The sequence below is a fragment of the Rhea pennata genome, chromosome 3 (assembly GCF_028389875.1).
Source record: "Rhea pennata isolate bPtePen1 chromosome 3, bPtePen1.pri, whole genome shotgun sequence".
In the NCBI taxonomy this organism is placed as follows: domain Eukaryota; kingdom Metazoa; phylum Chordata; class Aves; order Rheiformes; family Rheidae; genus Rhea; species Rhea pennata.
Genome location: NC_084665.1, coordinates 17,467,255 through 17,481,032, shown reverse-complemented (window position 1 = coordinate 17,481,032; position 13,778 = coordinate 17,467,255). Strand labels below are relative to the sequence as shown.

Sequence of the window (13,778 nt, the reverse complement as noted above, 5' to 3'; positions counted from 1 at the left end):
AGATACATACCCATAAGATTAACAGAAAAAAATTCTATAATAGCTGCTTTCTAATGAAGAAAAATATTTCCTGAAAAATAGATATATTTTTCCTAACAGCAGTTTTTAAAGCAAACATAGAAACCGGATATGGCTTGTAGGACATGGCACTACTATGCCTCTTGGTATATGCCACCACACAGACTCCCAAACTCTCACCAGCACAAGACTATGGTGGACCAGGGACCATGGACTCTTTGGACTCTTTTCAGCAAGTCTGGCTGTCAGAGGAGATAGAAGTGTTAGGTGTCTGAACTGAACAGCCAACTGAAGTGCAGTAATTCTGAAAGCAAGTATTTGAGTTTTCTCAGAATTGTTTTTACGTTTTTACTCAATTTTTCACAAGAACACATTTTTTTTTTTTTTGGTAAGAAAAATGTGAATTTATAGCAACGCCCCTTATGACCCTTTTTATAAAGCTCGTTGACTTTAATGTTGCTCACCTTTATTAACTTTGTATTTACAATTGTCTTTGCTTTCAAGTCAATATACTTTATCCTGACTGCTTTTCAGGATTATTGGAGTTGCAGTTGATTAATGTACAAAAGACAAATGGTTTTAATTAAAAAATAATTTAGGCATATTAATATTCATTTAGGCATATTAATACTCATTTTAACTAGAAAAAGGTAATTGTTCGATCAGAGCAATATTCTAAAATATCACGAGAACCACCACCTTTTACTATATGTAAGCTGTGAATCATATTCAAAAAGAGGAAAATGTAATTAGAACTGGCAATTTTGAATTCTGTTTTTATTTTCTGGCATGCATCTGTAAGTTTAATAAAGGTATCTCTTAGGCAGCATAAGAATTATTATATGTTTCTTAGCAAAGACATGATTTTATATTTGCGAAGACACTAGGAAGGTCACTGATTCTACTTTGAAAATACAAGAATCTCATGATAAAACACAACTGGGAACTTCCTGCACCTCAAACTAGGGAGAAAATCCTAGAAGGAAGAGATGGAACTTCATGAAATGACATATTTGGAAAAAATATTTGACTCTACCTGAAGTTGTCTTATATTTTAGAGCAATAGCTCTGGTTCCTGTTTAAAAAAAAAAAAAAAAAAAAAAAAAAAAAAAATTCTGAGGTAAATCTCAGAAACCGGGCCAGTAAGCAAACAAACCCATATCTTCAGGAGGCATAAAGCAAGCGGGGCAGGAAAAAAACCCAAATACTGTAATATTAATTCTGAGTCACAGGGTGACTAGCAATTCTGGGACTCTTTGCTAAGTTTAGCAGCTGCACTCCTCTGAGGCAAGGACCTAGAGCAAGACTATCTTGCAAAACTGAAGGATTCAGAGGAAGCAAATACATCTATATGAACAACCACATCCTGCCAGTCCTAAGGTACATACCTTGGGACTCTAGTGGTGGTAGGGGAGGTCCAGAAAACAGTGGAAGAGCAGGGCAAGCTGATTGAGAAGGTCCCCCTGAATACTCAACCAGCATTTTTGGTGATTTGCAGCTTAAATGAATGTCTTCGTATTTAGTAGGTAAGTAGCTAAGATACATTTTTCTTTCCACAATTTTACTATGGAGACTTTTAGCATCAGTGAAGTCTCAGAGCAGAGCTCCACAGCTGAACCATATCTTGTGTGAAGAATCATCTCTTTCCATTTTTTTGGTTTATCAATTACTAGGTTTTTTTGGAAATCCTATCCTCTAGTTCTAGTATTAGAAAGGACAGCGAATCCTTCCCTGTTCACCTTATCCATCCTAATTCTGAGTATACAGACCACTTCAACATCCCCTGTCAAATGTGTCTCCTCCAGGCTTGGGAGTTTTGATCTACTGAATTATTCCTCAGATCAAGAACATTCATGAGACTGGTTGGCTCTGTTGCTCTTCTTGGGACATTTTCAGTTCTCTCAGAATATTTCAAGATGGGGAGATCCCACCATGTATTTCAACAGTGACACAGTGAGTATTTTCTGTTTTGTTCTTATCCTTTTCCTAGTAACTCCTAACATTTCATTTGGAGGGTTTTCTGGCCATTGAGTTCAGGTTTCTTTTTAGAACTGTGTGTTACAAGCCTCAAATGTCATTCCTGAATTAATGAAGCTAATTCAGAGCCCATACTTAGAACATGAGAAAGAGCAATTGTTTTCCTCTATGCATGTTATATTATCTACATTTAGCCTACACTGAATTTTATCTGTTTTGTTCATGTAGAGAAAAACAGAAGAACATCGGATTTAATATTCCTCCTAAAAAAGGGTGGGCTCTTATATATGCATTTTCCCATGTTTCTTTTTCACAAATTCAAATAATCTGAACAGCATGTCACACTGGGGAGAGGCATTAAAGCATTCATACAGGCAAGTAAATTTCTCTTTTCACTTTACCTGTCTCCGTGCATAGACTGTTGCAAAGCAGGGACAGAAATGATGTCTAAGATGATTCTTTTGTTAAATACCCATGTTTCTAACATTGGCTGTGTATTAAAACTGTTAACAAATGAAGATTCTGCTAACAATTCATTACCACAGAACTAATCCTCGCTAGACAAAAGAAAGTAATGAAAAAAATATATATTTTTTTTTTCCTTTGTAAATCTATTCTACCAAAGAAAGTAAACATCAAGATAAAAAAACACAGAGAAAGTGTTATGGAATACTTTTTTTTTTTTTTTTTTTTTTTTGCATTTTAACATATGCAAATAGTAGCATGATTTTCAATGACTTTTTTAAAGGAAAAGTTAAAAAACTTTTTTTTTTTTTTTTTTTTAACTTTTTACATTTCCTAGTTCCTTCTTTTAAGGGTTAATATTTTATTTGTGATTCTGTTCTGCTAAAGCATTAGCAAGGATTGAGATCAGGGTAAGCATTTACTGACACATTATAATGCTGTAGCTAGAATTTCTGGTCTTTGACATAGCAGTGATTTACTACTGTGGATAATAAGCCTGTTTCACCCTTTTGAAGGAACGACAACAATAACAGCAAATGCAAGTTCTCTTCCACAGATAAGCTTTGGCAGGGAAAAGCAGAATAACAGGTGACGATGCAGTAAAATGTTTATAGATTCCGATTAACAAGGAATGAACCAAGGTTATTTTTTTATATTTAGAACAAAAGGCGCAGCTGCTATTTTCAGGAAATAAATATGAACATAGCAGGCTTTATACATAGTCATATCAAAGACTTAAATTTGCTATCCAAGAAATGATATATGCAGAGGCTGGAGAAAGGCTATTTTAAGTAATGGCATTCATTCTTGAGGGAAATATATCTAAGCTACTCATAGCCACACTGATAAAAGCAACTAAGTGCACTGCTTTGCCCAGTCTCTCTACTGATGGCGTGTTACAGGACCCAGGGAGAAGCATGCGTAGCTGTTCACCCATCAAACTCCATTTACGGAAACACATTTCAAGGAGGTAAGGGTAGAAATGGGCAAATGAAGACTGACACACTGGCTGCTCACGGGCTCCGGGATGCATGCAGCACATGGAGCACCACAGCAGCTTTCTTACTCAATTTTGCTGCTGAACCAGAGGCCTGAAGTATAAGCAACCCTTCCGTATTAGAAAAGAGAGGGTGCAGAATTGCTGACCGCTGTCAGCTCTGACAAGGGCGCTGGAGACTTGTGCTCCTGCCAGCGGGAGCCAGAGCAGTTCCCGCACCGCTCGCTGCTCTGCCCGAACACCCCGTGGCGGCCGGCAGCCTGCAGGCGCTGCTGGCCACGCAGCGTCACGCCAGCGGGACGGAGGCGTAAGCTCTGTATCACAACTGTAGCTGCATTAAAACATTTATTCTTTGGAACGTCGGCCTGAACTTTGAATTTGTTTGCTTCTGCGGGTTACTGGCCTTAATACCTTTGAACTGTAACCCTCTGTTCCTTGAGAGGAAATGCATACTTAGACTCATTCAAACGCATTAAGCAGCATGCCTCTTTTCATGCCCTGCCCTTGAGATGCAGAATGTTACACATAACGTCCTATAATGTAAATTAGATAATATCTGTAGAGTTGCACCTTGAGAATATACCCTGGAGTATTCATTACTAAGGCATGATCCTTACCAGATTCAGGATATATTTTGTTACACAGAATGCATGTGTCCCTCGTTCACCCTAGAGATGTAAATAAACACATACTATTTAACTGATGTATTACAGCAACTACTGCAAATCTATCACAGCAACTACTGCAAATCCATATTTTGCTTCTTGCAAAAAAAGATAAGCTTTATCCAGAGGATAAAGATGGAGAAAAGGTGGAAAAGAACTGCTGCCTAGAACCAATTTCCAAATGTCTCAGTTACACTGAATCCTAACCATTTTCTCAAAATAATTTTAATGATATTTTTTAATTACAGCCTCTCAGATACCAAATGATGTGATACAGCACATGATAAGCAAGAAAAGTCAGAGAAACTGCAGCATACTGCTTAGCTTGCTTAGGAGCGGAAGACATGGACTGCTCATTCTTAGGTGATGAGGCAGTTTCTGGTTCCCCTCCTTCCCTTCCACTCTGTTTAGGCTGCACACTACCAAGCATTACAGAATCACATGCCGGGTCTGAGTGAAGCCAGATTCAGGCACACAGGGGAAGACATCTCTTAGTGTTTGTCGGGCCAGGCCTCTTTGATGGCTACTGCTGAAGAGAGTCTGGATTGTAAGTCCACTAATTTTTCCAGGTCACAAAAATGTGCTAAATAAAGACTTACAATCAGCGACACTTTTCACCATCACAGATTCCAGCTCTGATGAGACTTTTAGCCCCAAGGCAAGAATTTTGCTCCCTCCCCCCACCCTCAGAAAGTTATGCCTTGATTCAGCAAAGTTCTTTAGCACATGCCTACAAACTATTCTCCTGAGGGATCAGTCCTCACTGTCCTCAAATACTTCACTTCAGTTCGAAACAAAACATTAAAGATAACTCAGTCTGATCTATGGAAAGTGTGACCTGACTTTAAGGCTATGGGAACAAACTGGAGAGATTTTTAGAGCCATATATCAGATGAGTTGTCACATATGACATAACTTGGTGCCCATGCATCCTAGTCACAGCAGACCAGCATCTGTTTATATGAATCATTACTGGGTCAATGGTCCTAGCAACAAAAAAAAAAGGTAAAAGATTAAATGGGCTGACTGATGAGATAAATATATGACCCAGAACTATTTTATCCAATTAAGGGGAAGCTGTACATAGCTGGTGCTTGTATTCCTGCTGTATTCCATAGATAGAAGACTTCAGTTTCTAGGACTGTCAGCTCTGGCAGACTGCCTCAACCCTAGGAGTTTTAACACTTTCCAGGATTTTCAGAGCTCATCAAGGATTTAGGTACAGAAGTTCTGTTGATCACAATATGGTTCACGTTCTTAAAGTGTGCCTTTGCCAAAAAGTTGAAGAAATCCCCTTCTCCCATTACTCCAGACTAGAAAACACTGCCAATAAAATTGTTTTTCTCCTTAATGTCTTGTAGTTCGCAAAGTTCTTCACATACACGGATGAATTTCCTTGCCTGCACAAAAATTAGATTTGAGAGTGAATGATACAAAATATTATGCTTCAGATTAAGTCTTTCAAAAGAATGAATAACTGTCCATGGATTTTCAAGGAGACAGTGCCTCAGGATATAAAAGTAAAACCTATTTGGCTTGCACAGGTAAGGCAATCACATCTCTTCACCTACAGTATCACTGTACAAAGAAACCTGGTTACACAGAATATCTTTCTCCAATGATACAGATCAGGAGTATGATCAAAGTCCTAAGGACTTCTTTTTTCCTTCAAAAGCCATTACAGGTGTGTTTCAATAGGCAGCATCAATGCAGATAGACCCAGTTCCTCAGGCTGCCTCTCTATTCCCCAGCGGTGACTCAGAGCTGCAGTCTCTCTCCACCAACAACACCTTCTTTAGCTGAAGGCTTTGTTACCATCCCTCTCCTCTCTCCTCTTCCCTCCTTCCCACCCCAGATGTAAACCTACATTACAGTTCAGAATTAGTGTCATGCGTTTCTGTCATTCGATTTTTCCAAGGGGGAATGAGAAATTCACTTTTCCTTCGAGTAATAATATATCCATACATCCTAGCTATGGAGATCAGTCTTTCTCATTTGTTGTATAGTGCTGAGTATCAAATACATGACATTAAAATAAAATTTAATATTTAATGGAAGTTATCTAACTATTAATGTTAGCCTCAAACTGCACAGGTAGCACAGTTTCCTAGTACGTGTAAACCATTTTTGTTCCATTGAAGCTAATGGAGCTATGGTGATTTCAGAATAGATGAAGATCTGTTCTAATAACAGAAGCAAAAAGTACCCCTCAGTTTTTGCTGTAAACAGCTCTTTTCTGATTCTCCCCAACATTTGCTCGGCTCAGACCAGATTTGTTATAAACGCGGCGCGTGAATCAAGCCGTGTTAGATCAACATTTAGAAATCTGCTTCCCTACCTTGTAGAAATGTAAGGAAAGTTAGCAAGAGAAAAAAAGTAGAGACTTCAGTACTGCTTCAGACTTTCTCTCCTCCAAATTAAGCCCTTCCAGTGCAAGTTGAAGATGACACGGCAGCCACAGAGCATGTTGAATTGATTTTGCTAGGTATGGGCCCGCATGGTGCTGCCTTTTAATTTAGTAACTAGAAGGTTGACTGGTTCTTGGAGTGTAGCAGATTGGTTACGCAGACATCTAGAAGAGATGCCATGTTTCATCTGGCTAAGACTTCTTAGGAACAGACTAAACATGTATCTAGAATAACTAACACACTTCCCTCAACACCCATTTGCTAAATTAACATGAAGCCAGAGCTGTGCAGAAGTTGGAGAGTTGGTAGCAATAAACTAGTGGAGTAAAATAAACAGAATCTTCCTTGGGCACCAAGAAAAAGCCTCTGACAGGAAATAGTAAACATTTTGTGGCAAAATACATTTGTTCAGAATTCCCAGGTGTTTCAATTTTTAAGAAAAATTTAAAATTCACATAGAAAGCAAACACTAAAAAACAGTTCTGTTTTTTTTTCTTTGAAAACCAGAAGCTTTTGTTCTCTGTATTCAAGTTTTCCTTTACTTTGAATATAAACAGAAAAGAGTTAAGATTCTTACGGAGGACTCATCTCCTACTTAATTTGTATCCAATCAGCTCATCCCAAACAGATGATTTCCAAGTCCACCATCACCTGCAACCTGTGCGCCTTGAGACCTACCCTGCTCTCAGCACAGCTAGAAATGATTTAAAAGTGATAAAGATCATGTCTACAAATCTGCTGAATTTTATAAGACATTGCTTATCATTAGCAGCATTCTCAGGAAATACTGTCACTCCCTTGATTATTAGTCTTTTTAGTTCTATGCAAGCACAATATGTATGCTGCCTTATAATATCTCATTTGTATACATCAGGCTATCCATATTTTACCACATAGAGGTATCACATTATTAATAGCTGTTTCCCCTTAATAGACTGCAGTTTGCTTTAATCTTCTTTTTGTGCATGATCTTGCAAGAGAAAAAAGGCTTGCACATAAAAACAGAGCCTTCATATGAAAATACATCATTTGATTATACACTTTTTTGTCTCTACATTATTATGACTATTTCTGATGAATGTTTTATGGGTTAGATTTAGGATTTGTGAGCGATTTCAAATTTGATCCGTTTGCCATATCATCTGCAAATACAGCATCTTTGTTGATGTTGATTGGTCTCATTTACATATTTATCACACTTTTATTTTCAAAGATATTTTGCCATAAACGATCTGTTCCCATTCCTCCTCCATGTACTAATAGTACATAGATATGTTTTCAAATTGAGCTCATTTCCATATATAATATTTTTTATTAACAATAAATCACCACTTAGTCAGAGACATCCTGTTCAATGTAATCATTACACTTCACACATAACTGACATATGGTTTCTGAGTAATTAAAGATAACGCGAACAGTTGACAATGCACTTTGTAACTCACTTCATAGTCCGGAGAGCTTAATGATTTTCTGTAAGGACTAGGCTAAAAGGAATCCAGCAGATCTGGGGAGAAGTAAGTGCCAAAAAACTAACGACACTGAGCTGATTTTATTCTTAACTGTTAACTCCCAGCCACACAAAAAAAAAAAAAAAAAAAGAAAAAAGAAAGAAAAGAAAAAGAAAAAAGGAAAAAAAGAAAAAAAAATCTGCTTGCTTTTTTTCCTCAAGAAAATGACTGTTTACTGTGATGGAACATTAAGCACAACTAACTCTTAAATATATAGTGGGTTAACTAGTCAATGAGAATGGCATCCAGTCCTCATAACTCAGGTAGGTAACTTGGGGCTTTTTTGGACTCTCTCTTCAGCAAGAGTCTAAATATGGTAGAATCTCAACGGACAGATGGAGGTGCTTTAGAAAGCTTCCAGAGGTAGATCCTCTTCTTTTAACTTAGACCAGGTGCTTTTGTAACTACAATCCTGAACCAGGAACAGAAGCACTGATGAATTCAATTTCCGAAAGGCCCCTAGAGAACTACATACACCATTACAAGTCAAGAGTTAGCCTGAGGAAACTGAAACATCTGCTCCATCTGCCCTCCAGCGCATGATGGAGTTATGATGGTCCACATCCATGAGTGGGCTGCAGCAACAGAAGTCCTCCCAGCGCCTGCCAGCATGCCTGTGCCAATAAAAGACTTGAAAGTACCATGATGCCCTGAAACGGATCTCATGCTACGTGAAAGGCCAGATGCCACGTTAGCTTTACTACTTGCTACTGACCAGCAACTCTTGAATCCTTCTTGCGTATTCACTGCTTGTTCCTCATCCACCCATACCTGCTTAGGTTCAAAAATCCTTTCATTTGCCCTGCCTTCTGTCGTCCCCCCACCCTTTCCCTTTTGCTAACTCTTCTACTTTTGCAAGGGTATGAGGTGAAGGAGAAGATGACAAGGAGAAACGGTGGGAACCAATTCCTTCTTCGTTTTGTCACTGCGCATATACCACTGACAAAGGCACTCACATTAAAGCGTATTCCCTGCTCCCACTCGGACCGTTCTTGGACAAATGGCATGTTGGCGGCCCTCATGCCACAGAATAGCAGATTTGACAGTGATAGTTATCTTTCCTGCTGTTAATATGAGTTAACCCATAGATTTTCTGTCGCTTGAGAATGCTAGGAAACATATTAATCAGTATTTTCACTCCCACGGTGGAGTAAACAGTATCTACAATAGTATACTAATGGGTATGTAATGCATCAGTTCATCAAAAGTGTTTATAATTTTAACTCCAGACCTATCACCAAAATTCATGGAAATTAGATGCTTTTACTCCTTATGTGCTAAGATCCTAATAACAAGCCGCTGTAAGAAACTTATCGCACACATCCTCCCAGAGGACTTTAAACATGCACAGAATTATCCTATTTATTCAGTAGTCAAAAGAGAATTGGCTTACCTGTTATGGATAGTAGCATTTTCCTCCCTAATCTTCCACTGATCTATTATAATCTAATCCAAAATTCTCAAATTAACCAGTTTCCCATGGACTTCTGCTACAGCATTTTATCTATTAATTACAATGACACTTCATGCTGAACTGACCCTTTGACCAAGAACTGCTTTCTTGTTGATATAAAAATGTATTTGTGACAACAATGCTTTGTGACATGGTCTTAAATTTTTTTTTTTGTTTGTTTGTTTTTAAACAGAAAGACAAAACTAGATGAAACTCAGTTAGTGACTTGCTTAAAACCTGAATTAGTAAAAAGAGCTACAGCCAGAAACTACTGTTTAAAGTAAGATGGTTGTTTCCAGGAAATATTGACACAATACATACATTTTCTCTAGGTCACCAAGTCCTGTGAAAGCTCCTTTTGCAATAACTCTCATCTTGGTAAGGACAAATCTCCTGAAAACAGAGAAAATGTGCTGATTATTCACTGTTCACAACACAGGGCTGCCTGGTGGCCCTGTGAGAATAGGCAAAGCTGTTATCATAGATACAAGGATAGTCTCTACCATGAGGGATTAATATTCTAACTACAGCTATAACGTTCAAAGGCTTTGTGGGACTCCAACTGTCTGCCTCAGAGCAAAATTACAGCATCTTGTTGGGTACCTCTGGAGGTACTCAGGAGAAAAAGCATCAGCCACCGAGTCTCAATTTCCCTTTTTGCTTTAGCAAGAAGCACTTGCAAGTGCACAAGAAACACTGCAGCTGTGCTGTGCACTGTGAGGGGATGGCGCCTTTTTCACTTCGTCCTCTCTTTTAGTGCGCAGATGCTCAAATACAGGACAAAGCAGCCCTGGGAGCCCGACAGGGGTGAGCTGCTTACACAGGGTTGTAGGTGGTAGATACACACTCATGCAGGATAAGCCTTAATCTACCGCACAGATAATTGAAGGAGTCATCCGGTATCTCCAGTCAGTGCAACTCCAAATTGCTTTTCAGTCTCTCTTCAAATTAATTCATAACATACCGCAAAACTAGGGTATTGGAATATACAATATACATACATAGACATTAGACAACATTAGTTTTATTGAATGAAGTCTTTTAGAAAATGGTATTTTCTTCTTAAGAAAGACCACCTGTGTGACATAAACAAATATCATCATTGTGATTCAGTTTCTTAGTTTATTTTCTCATAAAAATGGAAAATAATTATTTTTTGAATTACTACAGAAATCTTTTAGTAAGCATGCCTGCTAGATGGTTCCTCATTTTTACCATCTCAGAGAAGTTTCTGAATGGCTGCTTGGAATGTCTTTTCACTTCCATCTGCATTGCTTTCTTTTAATATCTGCAGTAGCATAGAAATGGGAACTCAGCCTGCCATCACCTACTGTGTAGTCTTGTAAATTTTAACAGTTTACACTTCAGAGCTAGAGACTTACTTTCTTACTGTTCACATATTCACAGAAATACTTGTCTTTTTTATTTCAGCTGATTAATTTAGAATTTTCATGAGAGACTATCATGTTTTAATTAAAATCTTAGGGAAAAAAAAAGTATTAGTTTGATGGAATACTACCACAATAGATTTTTATTTTCTAATTGCAATTTAATTTCTAATTTCTAATTACCTCCTCATTTAGATTTTTAAATTTAAGTTGTTAATATTTATACAAGCACAAAAAAGTCAATGCATATCTCATTTAACTCTAGGGATGTCACTCAGATTACATCACGAGTGAATTTGTCCCCATACGTTTTAAACATTGAATTTTACGGTAGTCTTAACCTTGAAAGACGATAAAGTCATTTTTTTGTAATATTATATTATTATAATAATAATTATTATATAATATTATAATATTACAAGAATAATATTATTATAAGTCAGGAACAGTTTCTCTATGCTGTCACATAAGAATTACACTATTGAGATCATTACGCAAATGTTGAAGGATTAAAGACTTCCAGAAAAGGCCTAACCTGGATTAGGCAATTGTAATGCCTCACTAAAAGCACGGCAGCGCAATGCATGCAAAGCGACGTCTGCGCTTCCCGCGGTCAGACCCGCGCGACAAACCTCGCAGAACACCCCGCAGGCTCGGGACTGCGGAGCCGAGCCATCAGGAAACGGTTTAATTTTGATCTACTTTGAAACCTTTCTTAAACTCTTCTTTGTAGAAACACATGCTTTATTTTGGAGGGCTCAGTCTGAAAAGCAACCTGTAATTTTGTATGGCCATACTCTAATCCCCTCGCAGTAGGTGCGGATCAGCAGGAGGCCGGCATTCCTTTAGTTGAGCAACGGCCTCTGCCGTGCTTCACCACGACAAGAATTTATGGCCCGATCCTGAAACTAATAAAAAGGTGGGAACGTCATTCATATATGAGGCTACCTACATGAGTATAGTTACAAACGCATAGAGGTAGAAATCCAACACTGAGTTTCTTTGTTGAATATTCTGCTATCCCGTGCTAATAAGGTGCCAGAATTCAGCACCTACCTTTCTAATGTTCTTAAACTTCAATTCTATTTTAATAGCTTATTAATAGCTGAAGTCTCAAATTCTGCTTCAAAAAAATTAAGTTTAGGTGTTTTTGAACATCCCTGAATAGGCTAATAAAGTTAGTTATAATGTTTTAATTAGTACTGAAAATGAGAATCTGCTACTTGTTGAATTATCAACTGCTTAATGAACAGGAGTATATTACAACTACCCAAGTGCTGTCTTGTCAATAAATCTCACCAATTAGATGCCAAGACTCAAACAGTACTTAATCTGAAATACTGGCTGCTCAGTAGCAATTTTTTGAGGAATGTGTAGAAAATAACTGAAAAGTACTGCCTTGGTTTTGTTTCTGGAATTCTTTTAAGGTTAAAGGAATGAATATAGCCCACCTTTATCCAAGCATGCTTTATGCAAGACAAACAAGATATCAAAGTGACCTTTGAATAACATATACCTAATGGACATATGCATTATTTGTTCCTAACAGGGGACTTAGGCCTAAATGTTTAGCACTTGGTATGGAATTCAAAACACAGTTATATGCCCACCAGAAGGCATGGGAAGGCTAAACCACTCAGAGAGATGATCCCAAAATCTGTACGTACCTGGTGCATGGAGCTGTGCAGCACTAGCCCCTACGAAACACTAAACACAGGTGTGTGTGTGTGTGTGTGTACATATTGATACATATTTACGTATCTATCTCAGCTCCTCTGAGCTCCCAGCTGAGTTAGAACTGCAAGTATAGTACAACTTTCAAAGTATGCAAAAAAGCCTAGAAACCCCTGCTAGCAGCAGACTTTGCACGAACGGAGGATGGCTTCACCCCTCCTAAACGCAGCCTCGGCAGTGGGAACGCAGTAACAAGGAATGGGAGTCCCAGTTTCAATTCTCTGCTCATCCGGAGCAGTTCAGATTCCCCTATTTCCTGTTCCAGGGGAACGGGCTACCCAGTAGATAGGGCTTCTTGCTGCACCTGGCTGCAATTCAAGCATCATGCAGCCACGACCACAAGATTCATTGTGTTGTCCGTCTGAAACACCTCGGTGATGCTAATGTTACCGTTATTTGTAATATCACAGGTCCTACACGTCCCAGCAGTTGCCCCCGTGTTCCATCCACCAAAACCTCACAAATAACAAGATGCAGAAATGATGAGTAGGAAAGCAAGCAACCACCAACCCATGAAATGATTTGGCATGCATTTGGAGAAGGCCGCGTTAGGGGCTGGATATGGAACAACAGTATAATAACTATCATTATTCCAGAAGTAGAAGAGTATAAACTAGGCTTAAAATCTGGCCCTTTGCTCCTATACAATTCCATATCCAGGAGAAGTTTCTAAGTCCTGATTTAAATACATCTATTGAGGCTAATTCTTTGAGATTTTACTATTAGAAACCAAAGCTACCCTGCTGCAGTGGAATAATGAAACACACACTTTATACATAATTTATAGTATACATATATACTTACATATTAAACAACATTATATATTTAACAGATTTTTTCCTACTGCAGTTCCTATTACTTCTTACCATGTTTTTATGACTCCTGAGAGTGAGTCTTTTCTGTTGTGTTGCAATATCCTTTTACATCTGGAGGGACAATTAAGCTTACAGTCAGACTGTAACTTCTGGAACAAACACGCACAGCCTCCCACAGTTTTTTTTCCATTTTTGATTTGTAAATGTTATGTAATTTATCTGCCCTTTTATTTTATCATTGTAGTTTGCCTCATGAATGATTGTGAGTAAATTCTGCTATTATAACCCTAGCAAAAATCTGTTTCTAATTGAGGCTTGACGAGTCAGCACTAAAGTAGAACTATCTC

The 13,778-nt window shown here is 38.1% G+C and overlaps 1 protein-coding gene across 1 annotated transcript in view; it reads right to left on the bottom strand.

Moving 5' to 3' along the window:
- Nucleotides 1-13,778, bottom strand: part of FSHR (follicle stimulating hormone receptor) — a 91,822-nt gene that overhangs the window by 46,265 nt on the left and 31,779 nt on the right. Inside the window, 1 exon segment of the mRNA XM_062571703.1 lies at nt 9,816-9,887. Within this exon segment, the coding sequence (XP_062427687.1) occupies nt 9,816-9,887 (72 nt within the window).